General features: G+C 41.5%; 1 protein-coding gene across 3 annotated transcripts in view; it reads left to right on the top strand.

Annotated features, from left to right (window-relative positions):
* RPTOR (regulatory associated protein of MTOR complex 1) overlaps nt 1–17,645 on the top strand; it is a 539,367-nt gene that overhangs the window by 507,207 nt on the left and 14,515 nt on the right. For all 3 annotated transcript variants that reach the window (XM_089539327.1, XM_089539336.1, XM_089539347.1), the window contains 2 exons: nt 3,381–3,508; nt 10,207–10,293. In XM_089539327.1, coding sequence (XP_089395453.1) covers nt 3,381–3,508; nt 10,207–10,293 — 215 coding nt within the window. The remainder of the gene's footprint in view (nt 1–3,380; nt 3,509–10,206; nt 10,294–17,645) is intronic.

Raw genomic sequence — 17,645 nt, forward strand, 5'->3', positions numbered from 1 at the left:
TCAGGGAGCGATCTTGTCCCCTATGCTATTTAACATTTACATGAAGCCGCTGGGAGAGATCATCCGGAGACACGGGGCGCGGTGTTATCAGTACGCTGATGACACCCAAATAGTCTTCTCTGTGTCTCCGACTGATGCAGTGACTAGGGATGGCATCTCTCCGCTCAATGCCTGTCTGGAGTCGGTAATGGGCTGGATGAGGGAAAACAGACTCAGCCTGAATCCAGAGAAAACGGAAGTACTTGTGATAGGTTCTCCTGGTCTTGGGAAGGAGGTTTGTCCACCGGTCCTGAACGGGGTCACGCTCCCCGTAAAGGACTCAGTCCGCAGCTTGGGGGTGCTCCTTGACTCGTCGCTTCACCTGACTTCTCAGGTGGATGCGACAGTCAGAAGCACCTGTTATCAGCTTCGGCTGATACGCCAGCTGCGTCCCTACCTCGACCGGGGGGACCTTGAAACAGTGGTGCATGCACTGGTAACCTCTCGACTTGATTTCTGTAACGCGCTCTACATGGGGCAACCCTTGTACCAAGCTCGGAAGCTGCAGTTGGTTCAAAATATGGCTGCTAGGCTGGTCACTGGTAGCTCCAGGACCAGCCACATAACACCAATACTGAAAGACCTGCATTGGCTTCCAATTCGCTTCCGGGCCCAATACAAGGTGTTGGTCGTTACCTATAAAGCCCCAAATGGCTTGGGCCCAGAGTACTTGGAGGACTGCGTCTCCCCATATAATCCGTCCTGCACACTCAGGTCAGGGGGTAAAAATCTTTTGAGCATCCCCAAGACAAAATATGTATCAACTGCGCAAAGGGCATTTTCTGTGGTAGCCCCGCAATCTTGGAATGCCCTCCCTGAAGAGCTCCGCTCAGCCCCCTCCCTGGAGTCGTTCAAGAAGAACCTGAAGACTCAGTTATTCCGTCAAGCTTTCTCCCACATGTCCTGACTCTTCCCCCTATGTGTACTGTTGTGTAGTATTGCTGTTTTGTATTGTTTGGATTTTTAACTCTTTAGTAATTTTGATTGATTCTATGTGGATTTTAATAGTTATGCTGGTTTTAATCGGGGTGTTTTATTGGGATGATTGTTTTTTTTAATCTGTACTATATTATATTTGTACTGTCTGTAAACCGCCGTGATCGCAGGAACGGCGGTATAGAAATAAATTTTCAATCAATCAATCAATCAAAATGAAAATCTAGTTCTAGAGCTTATTACTGAACATCTCAGAGGTTGCTCTCGGTCCTATACATTCAGACACTTCTTTCTCTTATTTAATAATTATCCTGTCTTTCTCCCAACAAGGGAGGAAAGGCAACTCACAATATCGATTAAAACAAAGTACAGCTAAAAAAAACAATGGTTATAATACAAAGGGTTTTTAAAACTCTAAAATAAACTATCCTAATAAATAAAGCATTAGTTTAAAGCAGTTTAAAGGCATTTTAAATCTAACAGTAAGAATAATAGTGCAGCAAACCTCCTCCACCCTTGAAAAGACCCTTCTGTAACAACCAGTTAATAGCCAGAAGTTAATAATATTAGCTTAGCCCCTTGTGGGAGAGAATATAAGTACTGTACTTTAACACTTACTTTAAAAAGGAGCCATCCCCTGGTGAAAGGCAATAGCATAATTTGTCCTGAAATCACTGACACACACACCCCATACACACACTCACACACTATTTTCTCATCCATCTAGCCTTTAGTATGACCATCTGCTAAAAAATTTTTTTATGTTCTCTGACATTGTTTTCTTTTGCTTCATCCTTTACACATCCTTTATTACATGTCTCTAAGTTTTACTCTCGACTTATCCATTGGTCATATCAAAATGCTTAATTTTGGTTAGGGTTAGGGTCCCCAAACCTGCCCTTGATTTATAAATGAAGTTGACTAATAATAATAATAATAATAATAATAATATTTTATTTCTATACCACTATTCCAGTGATCACAGCGGTTTATATTCTCTGTGTTTTATATTCGAGTATATACGATAGTATCCCTGAGAATGTTGGGAGGCACTTCATGGAGCCTTGGATGGAGATGTACTCCCACTTAAGAATCAAATGTGCAGTTTGGGAGTTCTGTTCTGCACTAATAGAGAAAGTTTATGTGGTGGTGGAACTCTGACCTTATCTGCAGCAGACAGAGTTAATCTTACTTGTTCAGACTACAGTCGACCCTCCATTTTCATATGTAGAGTTTCAAAATTCAATTTTGGTGATTGAAGTACAGTGGCATAATTTTCCTGTTATAATAAAAAGCCATAGAAAGATGGAGTCACTTTGGGAAAAAGAAAAAGCTTTCAAAATGAGGCTTGAACCTAGAAAACTGGAGCAAAGTCATAGAAAGTGCATCATGACCTGTAGGAGAAGTTGGCACCAGCAAAGAAGACATAACATATACAATTCAAGATAAAGAGATGTTGTTGGTGTTCAAAAGGAAGGTTACTGTCAGCCATTGAATTCCTGAGGGAGGAGTAATGGGTGGAAACTGTAGTTTTAATATATGCATGTATCTCTGTCTTGATTGTAAGATTTCTGTATGTTTAAATTGTAATTGGCCAATGAGAAGTGATGAAAACCTTTCTTTGTGTAATTGACTATAAGATTAGGCCATCTTGTCTTGTTCTGGGTCTCTCAGCTTTGGCATTTTGAAATCCACTGAGGACATTATTCTTTGCCGGTTTTAAGAATAAAACTTTGGAATTCTCAGCTTTCTGGGTCCTTTGCCAATTCCTGGTTTTGTCACGGATCTGAGGCTTTGTGAGAGAAGGCCCCAGGTTCCTAGGTTCCCGTGGTTTTATTATCAAATTGAGAGTTATCTATAACACATAGGGGAGCCATTCTGAACACACACCCCGCAAAAATGGAGACTCGTACATATTCAAGCCCCATAGGCATGCCTGTGAACGTGCGCAGAGGCGTGCTTCATTGAGAATAACGGAGGTCAACTCTCCGTGAATAATCAAGAACGCTGGTCTCAAGTCCGCGAGAAAGGAGGGGTGACTGTATAGTGATATCTAGCCTGGGATACTGTAAGACATTATGTGAGTGGCTCCCTTTCAAGACTATTCGGGAACTTCCAAGTGGTGCAAAATGCAGTATTGGTGGCAGCTGTTTAGTCTATACCTATATGGTGCCAATCAGTTTCAGGACTCGTTATTACAGGTGACCAGTGCATAACAGCATGCCTGTAGTCTCAGATCTATTGCTGCAGCGACCCTGTTAACAAAACCAATAGAGCCACTGTCTGTAAATTTTATGGTGTTCTAATTCAGTGCTCAAAGTAATAGAGCCACAGTTTTTTCTGTGTCCAGTGCACTTGAAAGATCATTGTCTTTTCATCTTTGGCTCGTGTGTTTTCTGCCCTAGGATATTCCAACAGGGGCTGACAGCTGTGTCACCAGCCTGTCCTGTGACTCTCATCGGTCACTCATTGTAGCAGGACTGGGTGACGGCTCCATTCGTGTTTATGACAGGCGGATGGCTCTCAGTGAATGGTAAGGCATCCATCTCATTTATGTGACTAGCAAATGATGCTCACCCTTGTTATTCAATCTTGTTCTCTCCATACAACACCTCCACCCCACTCTAAGATGCCTTTCCAAAATGCTATATAGTTGATTTCAGTCCTTAGAAAGATTATGCAGAAACAATACTGAGTGCATGTCAGAGGGGATGGGTGGAGGCACAATTGCATTTTTAATGACTGGATGGTTTTCATCATACTACTGTAGACCCATGTCTTTATAAATATTTGTGATGACACAGTAAAAGTCCCCCTATGTAAACTGCACCTTGTCAGAATCTTACCCTTCCCTTCCTCCATTACACATTCCATACATGTAGATTCTAATTTAAGATATTGATACTGTGCAGCAGTACAGAAGAGATGCTTCTCTGTATTCTGTAAATGATAATGGGAGACAAAATCTGAGTATTGATTTAATAATCCAAAACACACTGCAGAAATAATCCAGTTTGAGACTGATTTAACAGCCCTGGCTCAGTCCTAGAGAATCCTGGGAACTGTAGTTTATTGTGGCAACTGAGGTGTCTGACAGAGGAGGGTAAATGTCTCACAAAACTACAATTCCCAGAATACCCTAGCATTGAGCCAGGGCAGTTAAAGAGGTCTCAAACTGGATTATTTATACTGTGTGTTTTGAACCTATGTCTAAAGTCTGTAAATTATAGAGTGAAGCACATCCACTGCATGATGGATCTGTAATTAGGCCAACATCATACCAGCCTTAGGTCAAGCTCCATGCACTTTCTAGCACTAACCTATTTATTTATTTATTTATTTATTTATTTATTTAGCTATTTATATCCCGCCCTTCAGCCCTAATGGCTCTCAGGGCAGCTTACAATTATTATTTTTAATCAGACAGTTCCCTGCCCTCAGGCTTACAATCTAAAAGACACGAAACAAAAGGAGAAGGGAATGGTGGAGGGAAAGGGGATGAAGTCCAGTGGTTCTTCTCTCCCTCTGAGGCCTGGACCAAGGCAGATGGATTGGAGGGAGGGCTCTTCCTTCTTCCAGGCTAGCCCTGATGGAGCTGGACCTGCCTGGTGAACTCCCTCTCAGGCCGGTGGATGGCAGTTATGGAGGGCGGAGTCTCCTTCCTCTCAGGCCGGCGGATGGCAGTTATGGAGGGCGGAGTCCCCTTCCTCTCAGGCCGGCGGATGGCAGTTATGGAGGGCGGAGTCTCCTTCCTCTCAGGCCGGTGGATGGCAGTTATGGAGGGCGGAGTCTCCTTCCTCTCAGGCCGGCGGATGGCAGTTATGGAGGGCGGAGTCCCCTTCCTCTCAGGCCGGCGGATGGCAGTTATGGAGGGCGGAGTCCCCTTCCTCTCAGGCCGGCGGATGGCAGGTATGGAGGGCGGAGTCCCCTTCCTCTCAGGCCGGCGGATGGCAGGTATGGAGGGCGGAGTCCCCTTCCTCTCAGGCCGGCGGATGGCAGGTATGGAGGGCGGAGTCCCCTTCCTCTCAGGCCGGCGGATGGCAGGTATGGAGGGCGGAGTCCCCTTCCTCTCAGGCCGGCGGATGGCAGTTATGGAGGGCGGAGTCTCCTTCCTCTCAGGCCGGCGGATGGCAGGTATGGAGGGCGGAGTCTCCTTCCTCTCAGGCCGGCGGATGGCAGGTATGGAGGGCGGAGTCTCCTTCCTCTCAGGCCGGCAGATGGCAGGTATGGAGGGAGGAGTCTCCTTCCTCTCAGGCCGGCGGATGGCAGTTATGGAGGGCGGAGTCTCCTTCCTCTCAGGCCGGTGGATGGCAGTTATGGAGGGCGGAGTCTCCTTCCTCTCAGGCCGGCGGATGGCAGTTATGGAGGGCGGAGTCCCCTTCCTCTCAGGCCGGCGGATGGCAGTTATGGAGGGCGGAGTCCCCTTCCTCTCAGGCCGGCGGATGGCAGGTATGGAGGGCGGAGTCCCCTTCCTCTCAGGCCGGCGGATGGCAGGTATGGAGGGCGGAGTCCCCTTCCTCTCAGGCCGGCGGATGGCAGGTATGGAGGGCGGAGTCCCCTTCCTCTCAGGCCGGCGGATGGCAGGTATGGAGGGCGGAGTCCCCTTCCTCTCAGGCCGGCGGATGGCAGTTATGGAGGGCGGAGTCTCCTTCCTCTCAGGCCGGCGGATGGCAGGTATGGAGGGCGGAGTCTCCTTCCTCTCAGGCCGGCGGATGGCAGGTATGGAGGGCGGAGTCTCCTTCCTCTCAGGCCGGCAGATGGCAGGTATGGAGGGAGGAGTCTCCTTCCTCTCAGGCCGGCGGATGGCAGTTATGGAGGGCGGAGTCTCCTTCCGCTCAGGCCGGCGGATGGTAGTTATATTAAGACTCTGCTTTGAAACTTTATCAATATCCTTCATATTGCAGTTGCTCTGGGATTATTATTTTTTGTATTTAATCTTTATTTTATTATACTTAAAAAGGAAACAAGCATAAGTAACAGAGATATTACATTATCTTACATAAAATTCATTATATATACATCATTGAGTATAATTAATTGAATCTTCTGTTCTTTATTTCCATTTTCCTTTTTCATCTCCTTCAACTATTACCAATCTTAAGTACAAAAATGTAGTTAACATATGCTTACATTCACCCTTGCTGTCCCTACCTTACGCATATTCTTTTAACTTACAATATTAAACTCCTATTGTATTATGTATCTTCATTTTTCCATACAAATATTTTTAATCCTACATTTGTTTTGTATCACTATACTGTTATTTAACTGATAAGTATAAATTAACATACCAACATATACATCCATATCAAACCTTCTTTCCCTTATTATTATGTTTCTGATTTTTCATAGTCGGGAGTTTGTTTTCCAGTTCTTATTTACATACTCTTCAAAGCCCGTCCATATATGACCTTCATAGTTTTCATTTTTCAATAATGCAGTTAATTTATCCATCTCCTTTATTTCTAATATCTTTTGTATCCATTCGTCTATATCCGGTAATTTATTACTTTTCCAATATTCAGCAAGAAGTATTCTAGCAGCTGTTACCAAATACAACATTGACTTCCAATGTTTCTTTTCAGCCTCGTCACCCAAAAATGTAGTCATATTAAGTAAATACAACTCTGGTACCATCGAGAATTTTACGTTTATGATTTTATGTATGATATTATGATTTTTTTTTCCAAAAATGCTTCACTTTTACACAAGACCACCATATGTGATAATAGCTTCCTTCTACCTTACCACATTTCCAACATTAATTTTCTTTTGTATTGTACATTTTGGATATTCTTGCCAGTGTAAGATACCACCTATTCATAACTTTCAAATAGTTTTCTTTTAAGTCTTGAGCAACTGTAAATTTTGCTGTTTTTTCCCATGATTTTTCCCAATTTTCCAATGTTATAGAATGTCCAATGTCTTGAGCCCACTTTATCATATTTGATGTTACTGTTTCATGCTCTAAGCTTCTTGATAGCAATAGTTTATAGAATTTAGCAATCTTTCCTTTATCCCAAAAATTTTTATCCATTTCATTTTGATTTTTCTCCAGTCCCTCTTTTAGTAGATCTTCCTTAAATTTTGACTTAATTTGCAGATATGTGAACCACGGGATTCTTTTCCCACTACTCTCTAATTCCTCTTTAGCTTTTATCTGTATTTCCCCATTTTCCGTCATTTTAATTAAATCCTTATATCTTAGCCAACTTTGCCTATCATCCCATCTACTAAACAGTGCTTCCTGAGCTGAAACCCAATTTGGAATTTTTGTGTAAAACATTGTTCTAATTAGTTTCCATATTCTTAACAGAGGTTTGCGAACGGAGTGATTTATGAAATCTTTGTTAATCAGATCTTTACGGTACCATAAGTATCCATGCCATCCATATCACATATTAGATAATTCAATATTTAGCACATTTAAAGCCTCCAATTTCACCCAGTCCTGTATCCATAGTAGTCCGGCAGGCCAAAAATAAAGTTTCATGTCCGGTAGGGCACAACCTCCATGCTCCTTTCTTTTTTTTAACACTAAGTTCTTAATCCTCGCCCTTCTTCCTTTCCATACAAATTTGTTGATCTCCTTTTCCTGAGTCAAAAATATCTTGTCATTGTTAATATTGGGCAAATTCTGAAAAAGATATATAATTCTGGGCAGTATATTCATTTTTATGGTATTTATTCTCCCTGGCAAGGACAGTTCTAATTTATTCCATCTTTGTAGATCTTTTGTAATCTGGTTCCAAACTAGTTTATAATTATTTTCGAATAGCTCTATGTTTTTATTTGTTAACCAAATACCTAAATATTTTGCTTTCCTCTTAACTTCCATACCCGATTTTAGTATCAATTCCTTTTCTTCTTCCACTCTCATATTTTTTGTTATCAATACTGTCTTACTTTTATTTATCTTAAACCCTGAAAAGATTCCAGATTCATACAGTTCACCTAAAACACGATCAATACAGCTATTCGGACCTTCCAAAATCAGTATCATATCATCAGCATAAGCCAGCAGTTTATAATCAGTTCTCTTAATTTTGGCACCCTTTATTGTTTTATTAGACCTAATAGCATTGTTTAGTACTTCCAAAACGGTGAAAAATAGTAGTGGTGATAATGGGCAACCTTATTTCATGCCTTTTCCTACTTTTAATATAATTTGTTTTTTGTCCATTGATTATAACTTGTATTTTCTGATCGGAGTATCGTTGAACAATATTTGACAAACATCCTTTACCCATCCCCATTCTCTTCAATACCTTGAACATAAATTTCCAATGCAAATTGTCAAATGCCTTTTCATCATCGACTAGCATTAACGCTATCTTTTTATCATTATGTATTGTATAGTGTTCTATAATGTTTAGAATTGTTCGTATATTATGTCTTAATTGTCTTCCTGGCAAAAACCCATTCTGATCTTCTTGTATAATTTTAACCAGTATATTTTTAAGTCTATTTGCCTGGATTCCAGTATATATCTTGTAGTCAACATTTAATAATGCAATGGGTCTGTAGTGGGAGAGCTCTGTTCTATCTTTTCCCTCTTTTGGAATAAGCAATACGTTAGCCAATTTCCATGTATGAGGTATTCCTTCTTCTGCAATGTTGTTAAATACTTTGCCTAATTCCTTTATGATGTCTTTTTCAAAAATTTTATAAAAACGGGCCGTATAGCCATCCGGCCCTGGTGCTTTCCCATCCTTCAAAGCATTTATGATTTGTGATATTTCCTCTTCTCTTATAGGCTTTTCCAATTCCTCAATCTGTTCTTTTGTCATTTGCTTTATATTTTTTCTATCAAGATACTTTATTATTTTTTCCTCAAATTCCTCATCTTCTTTTTTTTTTCTTTAAATATATTTGTATAGTATCCCTGAAATGTTTTATTAATTCTTCCTGGTTTGTTATTATTTTTTGCCCTGTCTTGATCTCATTAATCATGTTTTTATCCTTTTCTTTTTTCAGCTTATATGCCAACCAGCGGCCAGACTTATTAGCTCCTTCAAAGTAGCTTTGTTTAATTCTTCTTAACTTTCTAGCTGTTTCTTCCGTATTTTGTTGCTGTATTTTACTTTTAATTATTATATATTGTTTTTTCAGATTTCCATTATCCCTTTTTCCATCAGTTTGTCTTCCAAATCTTTTAACTTCTGAGTATCTCCATTATTTTTCTCCTCTTTTTGCCTTTTAATTTCTGCTCCTCTTTTAATCAAAATGCCCCTCATAACTGATTTAAATGTGTCCCAAACAGTTTTACTTTTAACCTCAATTGTATTGTTTTCTCTAAAAAAAAAAAGCTATATCTATCCTAGAGGAGAAAATACTACGTGGCCTTAAGAGATGCAGCCATATTGCTAACAGGGCTGGATTTAGGGGGCCATACAAATCTCCTGTTGTAGGACCCAGAAGCAGACCAGAAGCTGCTGGTCTGCTTTTGGGTCCATACTAAAATGTTGGGCCCACTCAAGACCAAGCTCTATGTAGGACTGTATTTTCGTGTATGAGACTGCCTGTGATCTAAGAACTTTGGGGAAAGGTTCTTGTCTCAGTCCCATCACTTTCCCAGACATGTTTGGTGGGATACCTCCTTGCTACCTTTCTTGCTGCCCTAAGGCAAGCCTACAATGGGGTTTTCTTGAAAAAAAATTGTTCAGCAAGGGTTTGCCTTTGCCTTCCTCTGGGGCTGTGAGAGTGTGACTTACCCACGATCACCCAGTGGATTTCCATGGCTGAAAGGGTATTTGAACTCTGATTGTCAGAGTCACAGTCCAAAGCTCAAACCACTACACCAAGATGGCTCTCTGCTGTCCTTCTATGGGAAATTTATTTTTCCCCTATTTTGGAAAAGAAGAAAAATAATGGTGTTGTATGGATTTTTTTTTTCCTTTTTAGAAGATGCAAGTGGCTGATGACCTTCTCAAGTTAAAGCCATGTTTCTGTTTCCTTCTTGCACACAAATGGAAGGTTGTTACTTCCCGTCTTTTTTCTTCTTTCCTCTTTCGTTTAGTGGTACGCCCAGGATACTAGGGCATATGCTGATGCATGTAGCTGCAAAATGTGATGCCAGACCTTAGCTGTTCTGAGTCAGATGCATGCAACTTTACTTAACTGGGAAGCTAGCCCCAGCAAGCAGATGGTTTCCTTTGCAAGTGGATGGCTCAGTCATTTCTGGGCTTTCTCCAACTCTTTTTTACAAAGTTTCTCTTCGTTCTCTTTCAGCCGTGTGATGACCTATCGAGAGCATACAGCCTGGGTGGTGAAAGCCTATTTGCAGAAACATCCTGAAGGCAACATCATGAGTGTCAGGTAGAGGGGAAAAATGAAAAGGAACAAGGGCCTCTGAATATTTATGCGACATTTTCTTGTCAAAACATTATTTTGCACTCTCTTGTTTAAAAATCTGTCTCTGGTATTTAAACAGTGAAGAGGTTTGAGCTCTTCACTTTGGCATTTCTGCTCTGCAATTAACTCTTGCTCCAAGATGGGGATGTGGGAGGGAATGAGCAACGTTGTACCTTCCAGCTAGAGTTTTCAAACTTTGATCACAACATACTTCAGTCAGGAAAAACAATCTGAATCTCCTCAAAGAAGGTATGGGCTCTACTGATGATCAGTGTTATCTCACATTTGAGCCAGGAAAATGAAGAAACAGATGGAGGACTATAGCATACCGTAAGAATAGTACCTCACATAAGCCAAACACTTGCCACTGCCAATTAACAAAAAAGTAAGCGTAAGTATGGCATCTCAGGGCTGCATATTGACCTCTGAGGAGAGGTCATCAGAAACTCTTTACTTTGCTGGCAATTGCCTACATCTTCTTCTGAATCCCCATCCCTTCCAATCAGAAATCTAAAGATAACCACTCCAAAATTAAACAGAAGGAAAGAAGTAAAAGGGAGGAACTGAGTAGATGCCAGAGCAAGCCTAGTAAGACAGAAAGCTTTAAAAGCGGGTGGGGGGGGGGGGAGAGTTTCATCACATGTTCTGAGTTTATTGCTATGCAGGATTATTTCCCTATCTAGCAATTTTCTGTGCATAAATCCAGTTCTCATGCTTTGTAAATATGTTGTGGGAGCACTGTTTTTATTTATTGTCCCATTCAGAGGACAGCAGAATATAATTTACTGCCACTAAGCTACAGTTTGTTTTGAGAAACGCTCTTCCTTGTATTACAAGAATTGAAAGAAAATATAATTCTCTAAGATGTAACACTTTTCTGCTGCTGGGGGAAGGGCAGCAAATATGACTTCTGTGTCTGCTGGGAGGGATGTTGAGAGGCTCAGTTTGCAGACTGAGAAGCTCTTCCTTGTTCTACTGCAATTCCACTGTAGCTTCCTTATTATATCTGGCTCTGGTAGGAACCCTTGATGCTCCCCCTTTCTATTAGACAAGCATCTGATTTTTGTAGCAAATGATACTTCTCATCAGATTGATTAAGAGAACACATTCTTAAATGAAACTAGATATGTGCTTGGATCTCCATCCCACATCACTTCAATCTGCCTAGGAAGATCTAGCACTCTCAGTGAAGCACTTGGTGTTTTGCCAGAAAGTAAATATACTTCACCTTTAGACCATGATCCATGTCTGTGATCCAAAGCAAAATAATGTGACAACTTTTCTGAAGTTTCTAAGCAGATCTAGGTCTAGTTTGTGTTTGTGCTTGGATTGGGAGAGCATGTATATGCTCCAGGTGGATTGTCTTGGACATCTCCTAGGTAAGGTGGAAGTGAAATTTAATTAATCTACAGGTATTGAGGGCAGTGTCCTGTTGCAAGACACCTTTCAGCAGGCAGAGCACTCTATGCTTGGAATAACAGATTCTCACAATTTGAACTTGAATCATAACTTGTTGCGTTTGCCATGTTGCATTTACACTGTTTGCTTATATGCTGTTTGCAAATACACACACACACACACACACACACACACACACACACACTTATTTATATGGCATTTTTCTCCCAGGCCCCAAGGTGGCTCACAAAAAAATAAGCTAAAACAAAATTTTAAAACACAAGTAAAATCATCATATTAAAATAACATGCTAAAAAACAATACAGAATTATTAAAAACCATTCAGAAGTTTTTTTAAAAGCACTCTTCCCTCCCATAAGAAGCCTCCCTGCAAGAAATTGCTTATTAAAAGCCTGTTTAAACAGAAAAGTCTTTGCTTTCCTCTGGAAGGAGAACAGAAAGGAAGGGCGCCAGCCTAGCTTAGCCTGCTACAGAAGGCTACAGGTCACTGGGTTTTGTTGGGCAGCAGAATATAGGAGAAGAGAGGTTTGACACAGTCCCCTGCATTCCCTTTCTGGCACCTCCTCACTGGCTTTGTCCTTTCCTCCTCTAATTACATGCCTCGTTTCCTTTAATTAATATAAATCTTATAGAGGGAAATTTTTCTGGTCTGTATTAAATAAGCATTTTACTACATAAGAACCTGTTTTTCAAAAATATTGTTCTGGCTCCTGAAACAAAGTATAGTATAAACTTTACCTGTATCTTGCTCCATTGATTACACTGCATTTGAAAAATCTCCCTTTTTAAAAGTCACTGGAGAAATGTGGGTGAAACTGATGTGAGTTGCAGTTCAAAACATCTGCAGAGCATCGAGTTTAAGAAACCAGTGTGAGTGAACAGTGTGTATCCCCTGCCACAAAAAAAAAAAAAAAAAAAAAACCAAACCCTAGCCAAAGGAGGCAGCAAAGACAAACATTTGTACTCTTTTTAGTTTGGCTCTTACTTAGCTGCTAATGTTACTTTGTAAAGCACAAATGATTTGTTTGCACATCAAGGGTGTGTGAGGCTTCTGCATGTAGCTAAGCAATAAATTTAGTTTCACTGAAAATCTGAGGGGACATTTTGAGTAGTTGACCCGTGTTGTAATCAGAAGGATGTTTTTAAACAGAATTAAATGTTTAGCTGGGAATACAAACCCTACTTAGCCCTGCTACTGTCATAACAATAGTAGAACATATCAGCATGTGCTTTATTGATTACAGCAAAGCTTTTGACTTCATAGAGCCTGTACAAACAGGCCAAAATAAAGCTGCTCCGAGTCACTTTGGAGGTATGCTGTTTAAATGATGCAAGTGTCCTAAGAGGCCAGAAGCCATGCCAAAGCCATGCTCCAGTCCTAAGGACCCATCGATTACACAAAGCTATGGCTTGCTCTTCAAGGAATGGGAGTGCCACTACATTTGATTGTCCTGATATGTAACTTGTAGTCAGGACAAGAAACTGCCATCAGATCTGAACACAGAGAAACAGAATGGTTCCCAATTAGCAAAAGAGCTGCATTCTATCACCCTATTTATTCAACATGTGTGCAGAAAATATCATATACAGAGGAACATTAATAACCTAAATAATGCAGGTGACATTATACCACTAGCAGAAAAAAACAAAGACCTGGAACAGTTATTAAAGAAAGTCATAATGCTGAACATTAAAAAATAAAAAATAATGACCACAGAAGATCTACATAAATTCATCCTATAGATGAACTAGAAATAGTCAAAGAGGTCTCTTACTTTATTATTATTACTATTATTATTAACCTTTATTTATAAAGCGCTGTAAATTTACACAACGCTGTACATACAATCTTTTTAATTGGACGGTTCCCTGCCCTCAGGCTTACAATCTAAAAAGACACGACACAAAAGGAGAAGGGAAAGGTGGTGGGGAAGGGGCCTCTCTAGTAGGATAATACATATAAAATACATAGCAATACAGGAAATGATTCAATAAAACAGACAACAAAAGAACAACAAAAAGCAAGTGACAATTATGCAATGCCTGGGAACGCTTCTCTGAACAGGATGGTCTTCAGCTCCGTTTTGAAGCTGGTTAAAGAAGAGATGGCTCTTGTTTGCAGGGGAAGAAGGTTCCAGGAGTGAGGGGCAGCGAGTGAAAAGGGGCAAATCCGGGATGGGGCAAAGGAAATCCTGGGCTGGGACAGCAGACCTTGACTATCAGAACGGAGGGCCCTAGTCGGAAGGTGAGAAGAAATAAAGTCTGATAAGTAAGGAGGGGCCAACCCATGGAGGGCTTTAAACGTGGACAGCAGGAGCTTATACTGAATATGAAAAGGGAGGGGGAGCCAGTGAAGGGATGCCAACACAGGAGAGATGTGGTCACAGCGGTGGGCGGATGTGATAATGCGTGCAGCTGAATGCTGGACAGAAATTAAAGGACGGAGGTGAGAAAGAGGAAGCCCAGCCAGGAGGACGTTACAGTAATCGAGTCGTGAGACCACTAGGGCAGGGGTAGGCAACCTTTTTGAGCCGGGGGCCGGGTTGCTGTCCCTCAGACAACTGGGGGGCTGAAGCCAAAAAATAAATAATTAATTTTTAAAAAAATTTTAAATAAATAAATAAACCGGGACAAATGTAGGACAACATTTTCAAATGGTGGACACTTTTTTTAAAAAAAGTGGAGGACACGCAAAAAAATTGCTGATTTTTTTTAAAATGTTAATATAAATGCATGTTTCTGAGGTGTCTATAGACAATTGCCCCCCTTGCCCCTGCGCGCAAGAGGCCAAAGGCCCCGGCGGCAATTGGTGGCAGTACCAGTCTGGGGCCGGTCCCAAGGCCTCGCCGGGCCGCATCCGGTCCGCGGGCCGCAGGTTGCCTACCCCTGCACTAGGGCATGGACCAGGATCTTGGCAGTAGAGGCAGAGAGATATGGTCAGATTTTGGCAATGTTGTATAAAAAGAATCTGCAAGCCTTGGCTGTGGTCTGGATCTGAGGGATACACGACAGAGAAGAATCAAAGATAAAACCAAGACTGCGGGCTTGCTGAACTGGTTGAATAGAAATGTTGTCCACAGAGACAGAAAAGGAGTGTTGAAGGGTGGGCTTAGGAGGAAAGACAAGAAGCTCCGTCTTGGACATGTTGAGCTTCAAACGCCGATGGCGCATCCACTGCGAGACAGCTGTGAGACAAGATGAAACTTGCTGTTCAAGCCTTGGAGAAAGGTCAGGGGTGGAAAGATCAAACAGTGATTAGAATGGAGACTGCAGTCAAGAAATCATACTAGGCTTGAGAAGGGCAGGTATGAAAGAACTTTGCATTTTAGAATGCAAAGACAATACTGAATACTAAATTTAGGATTGTCCAAACTATTGGATTCCCCATCACAATGTATGAATGTGAGAGCTAGACAGCCCTACCTTCCATCTGTAATAGGATATAATAGCAGTAAACTGTATCATTGTAGAACTGTATCCCTCTAAGCCCCAAGGGTTCTCAAACTTAGGTTCCCCAGATGTTACATACAAGGCCCAGCCAGGATGTCGTGGTAAGGCATCCCAGGAACTGTGGTCCATATCACTGGAATGCCAGACGGTGAGTGCTACTGTTCTAAGCTGAATCTTTGTTGTTGTGTGCCTTGAAGTCATTTACGACTTATGACGACCCTAAGGTGAACCTATCATGGGGTTTTCTTGGTGAGTTTCTTCTGAGGGGGTTTACCACTGCCCTCCTCTGAGGCTGAGAGAGTGTAACTTGACCAAGGTCATCCAGTGAGTTTCTATGGCTGAGGTGGGATTCAAACCCTGGTCTCCAGAGTCATAGTCCAACACTCAAACCACTACGCCACACTGGCTGTACTATATGAAATTATTAGCTCTGCGAAGCACTATGCTGTATAAGCTGTTTGCTCATCCTTGGCCCAACTCTCAGCCCACAGTAGGTATAAGATGTTATTTTCCAAGTCTTCAGGACTATTTTAAACCAGGCGTCCAGTCTGAACCCTCAACAACAACATTTAGTGAGAGCTACATTACAAGGTGGTCATAAACTACTGTTAGTTTAAAATTCACACTCAGAGCTAATGAATTAGAAACCTGTAACATGTTTCACACTTAGTAAGAGCAAGAACTATTTTCTGTTATCCTGCCTGTTGTGAGAAAGTCATGATGCTGGTTCTTGTTTAAATCTTGGGATTTTCCATTGATTTCTATAAGCAGACTTACTTTCTGTCCTGGACATATGTGATAGTAAATTCTCAGTGGAAACCAGGAAGCTTCCAATACCAGACAAGCGAGATCACTGTCTGTTTCTCTCTGCCAGCATACTTTTGTCCTTAGCACCCGCCTGAGCCTTTCTTCTTCTGAAGCTGTTCCCCATACCCACATGAAAACCACTCTTTCCCCTTAGCCTCTCTTTGTGCCTTGCCTTCTCCCAGTCTCTGCTTCCCATAAGGTGGCATTTAGTGCTACCAATCGAAAATAATTGTTGAGTATCTGTTATTCCTTATCTGAATCCTCTGTATAATTCAGTGAACAAGATGGGGTAATTGCATGGTAAAAGCCACATCTGGAAATATCTTTTCTCCCTGTTTGGCTCCCTCATCTGCAGGCAGCCTAGGTTTTGGCCACATGGCACACAGTTTTCTCCTCTAATACCCTGCTGCCACCTCCTGGCATCTGCAGCCTGAGGTGGTTGTCTTACTGTGCCTAATAGTAAGTTTGGTGTGTGCCATAGCTGCGGCTCATAGCAACATACTTCACATTATATGCTAGAATGCTGACATTAAGGATCCAAATAACATGGACTGTCAGCCATGGGGAAAGGTGTCATGAATAGTTCATTCTTTGTTCATTCAGAAGGTCAGTAAAAGCTTGACAAGAGATTTATGTACCAGGAAGGAAACAGATGAGCACTTGTGGAAAAAAATCCTGAACTCTTCACTTCTCCCAGCAAAAACAGCATGCTGAAGGTTAGTGCTGACTTCAGAGTCTTGATTTGTGTGGCTTCAGGTTAGCTTTTGATGATTAGAGGGCACTGCTTGCTCCTCGTCATTTTGTTCCTTTGTTATTGTTGTGTGCCAGTCATTTCCAGCTTATGGCAACCCTAAGGTGAACCCATGACATTTTTTTTCTTAGCAAGATTCATTCAGAGAAGTTCTGCCATTGCCTTCCTTTGAGTGTATGTTCCTACAGGGAAGTACTTTTAAGCAGTTGTTATGAAGGGAGGATGATCATACAGGTATATTCTTTCCTAGTTTGTGGCTAAAACAATTCCTGGATTATTCCAGAAATATCATCCATCTCGAGCATGAACAAGTTACTCACCATTATAATATGGTTTTTATTCTAAAGAAATTTGTGGCAGTAAGGGGAAATTTTAAATTGAATCCAGCCTCTAAGTCCTCAAGCACTACTGTGGTCAGAACTTCTTACAGAAGCTGAATTAATGAATCATAGTGCTGTCTCATCTCAGTGAATCCTTTGGAGAAGATTGTGTGTTTCCTCTGTTTCCTTAAGTACTTTAGCACCTGAGAAGCTTTTGTATAAAAGCAGCTATTATGATTCTGAACTAGTGATGGTTGCCAAGCTCTCTGCACCCATTGATTGTACAGCAGAGTTGTGGGGGGATGGGGGTTGACAGCACTGAAAGCAGTAAGTGGGATTTTAATGGCACATCCTGGATCTGATATTTGATTTTAACTTTCAAGTGGCTTATATCTGGCATAATTAGGAAGTGACATTTTGACACCAAACCTTCCTTATGATAGTTCAGCAGACCCAGCATGGTAATAAACATTTGTGTTCAGGTTTTTTTTACAAGAATATGAGCAGACAGGGTTCAGATAGCAATCAGATAGAACACATGCAGAGGTTGTTCCCACTTCAGTTTCCCA

This window comes from Sceloporus occidentalis, unplaced genomic scaffold (genome assembly GCF_023333645.1).
Source record: "Sceloporus occidentalis isolate IW3139 unplaced genomic scaffold, rSceOcc1.0.p SCAF_1, whole genome shotgun sequence".
In the NCBI taxonomy this organism is placed as follows: Eukaryota; Metazoa; Chordata; class Lepidosauria; order Squamata; family Phrynosomatidae; genus Sceloporus; species Sceloporus occidentalis.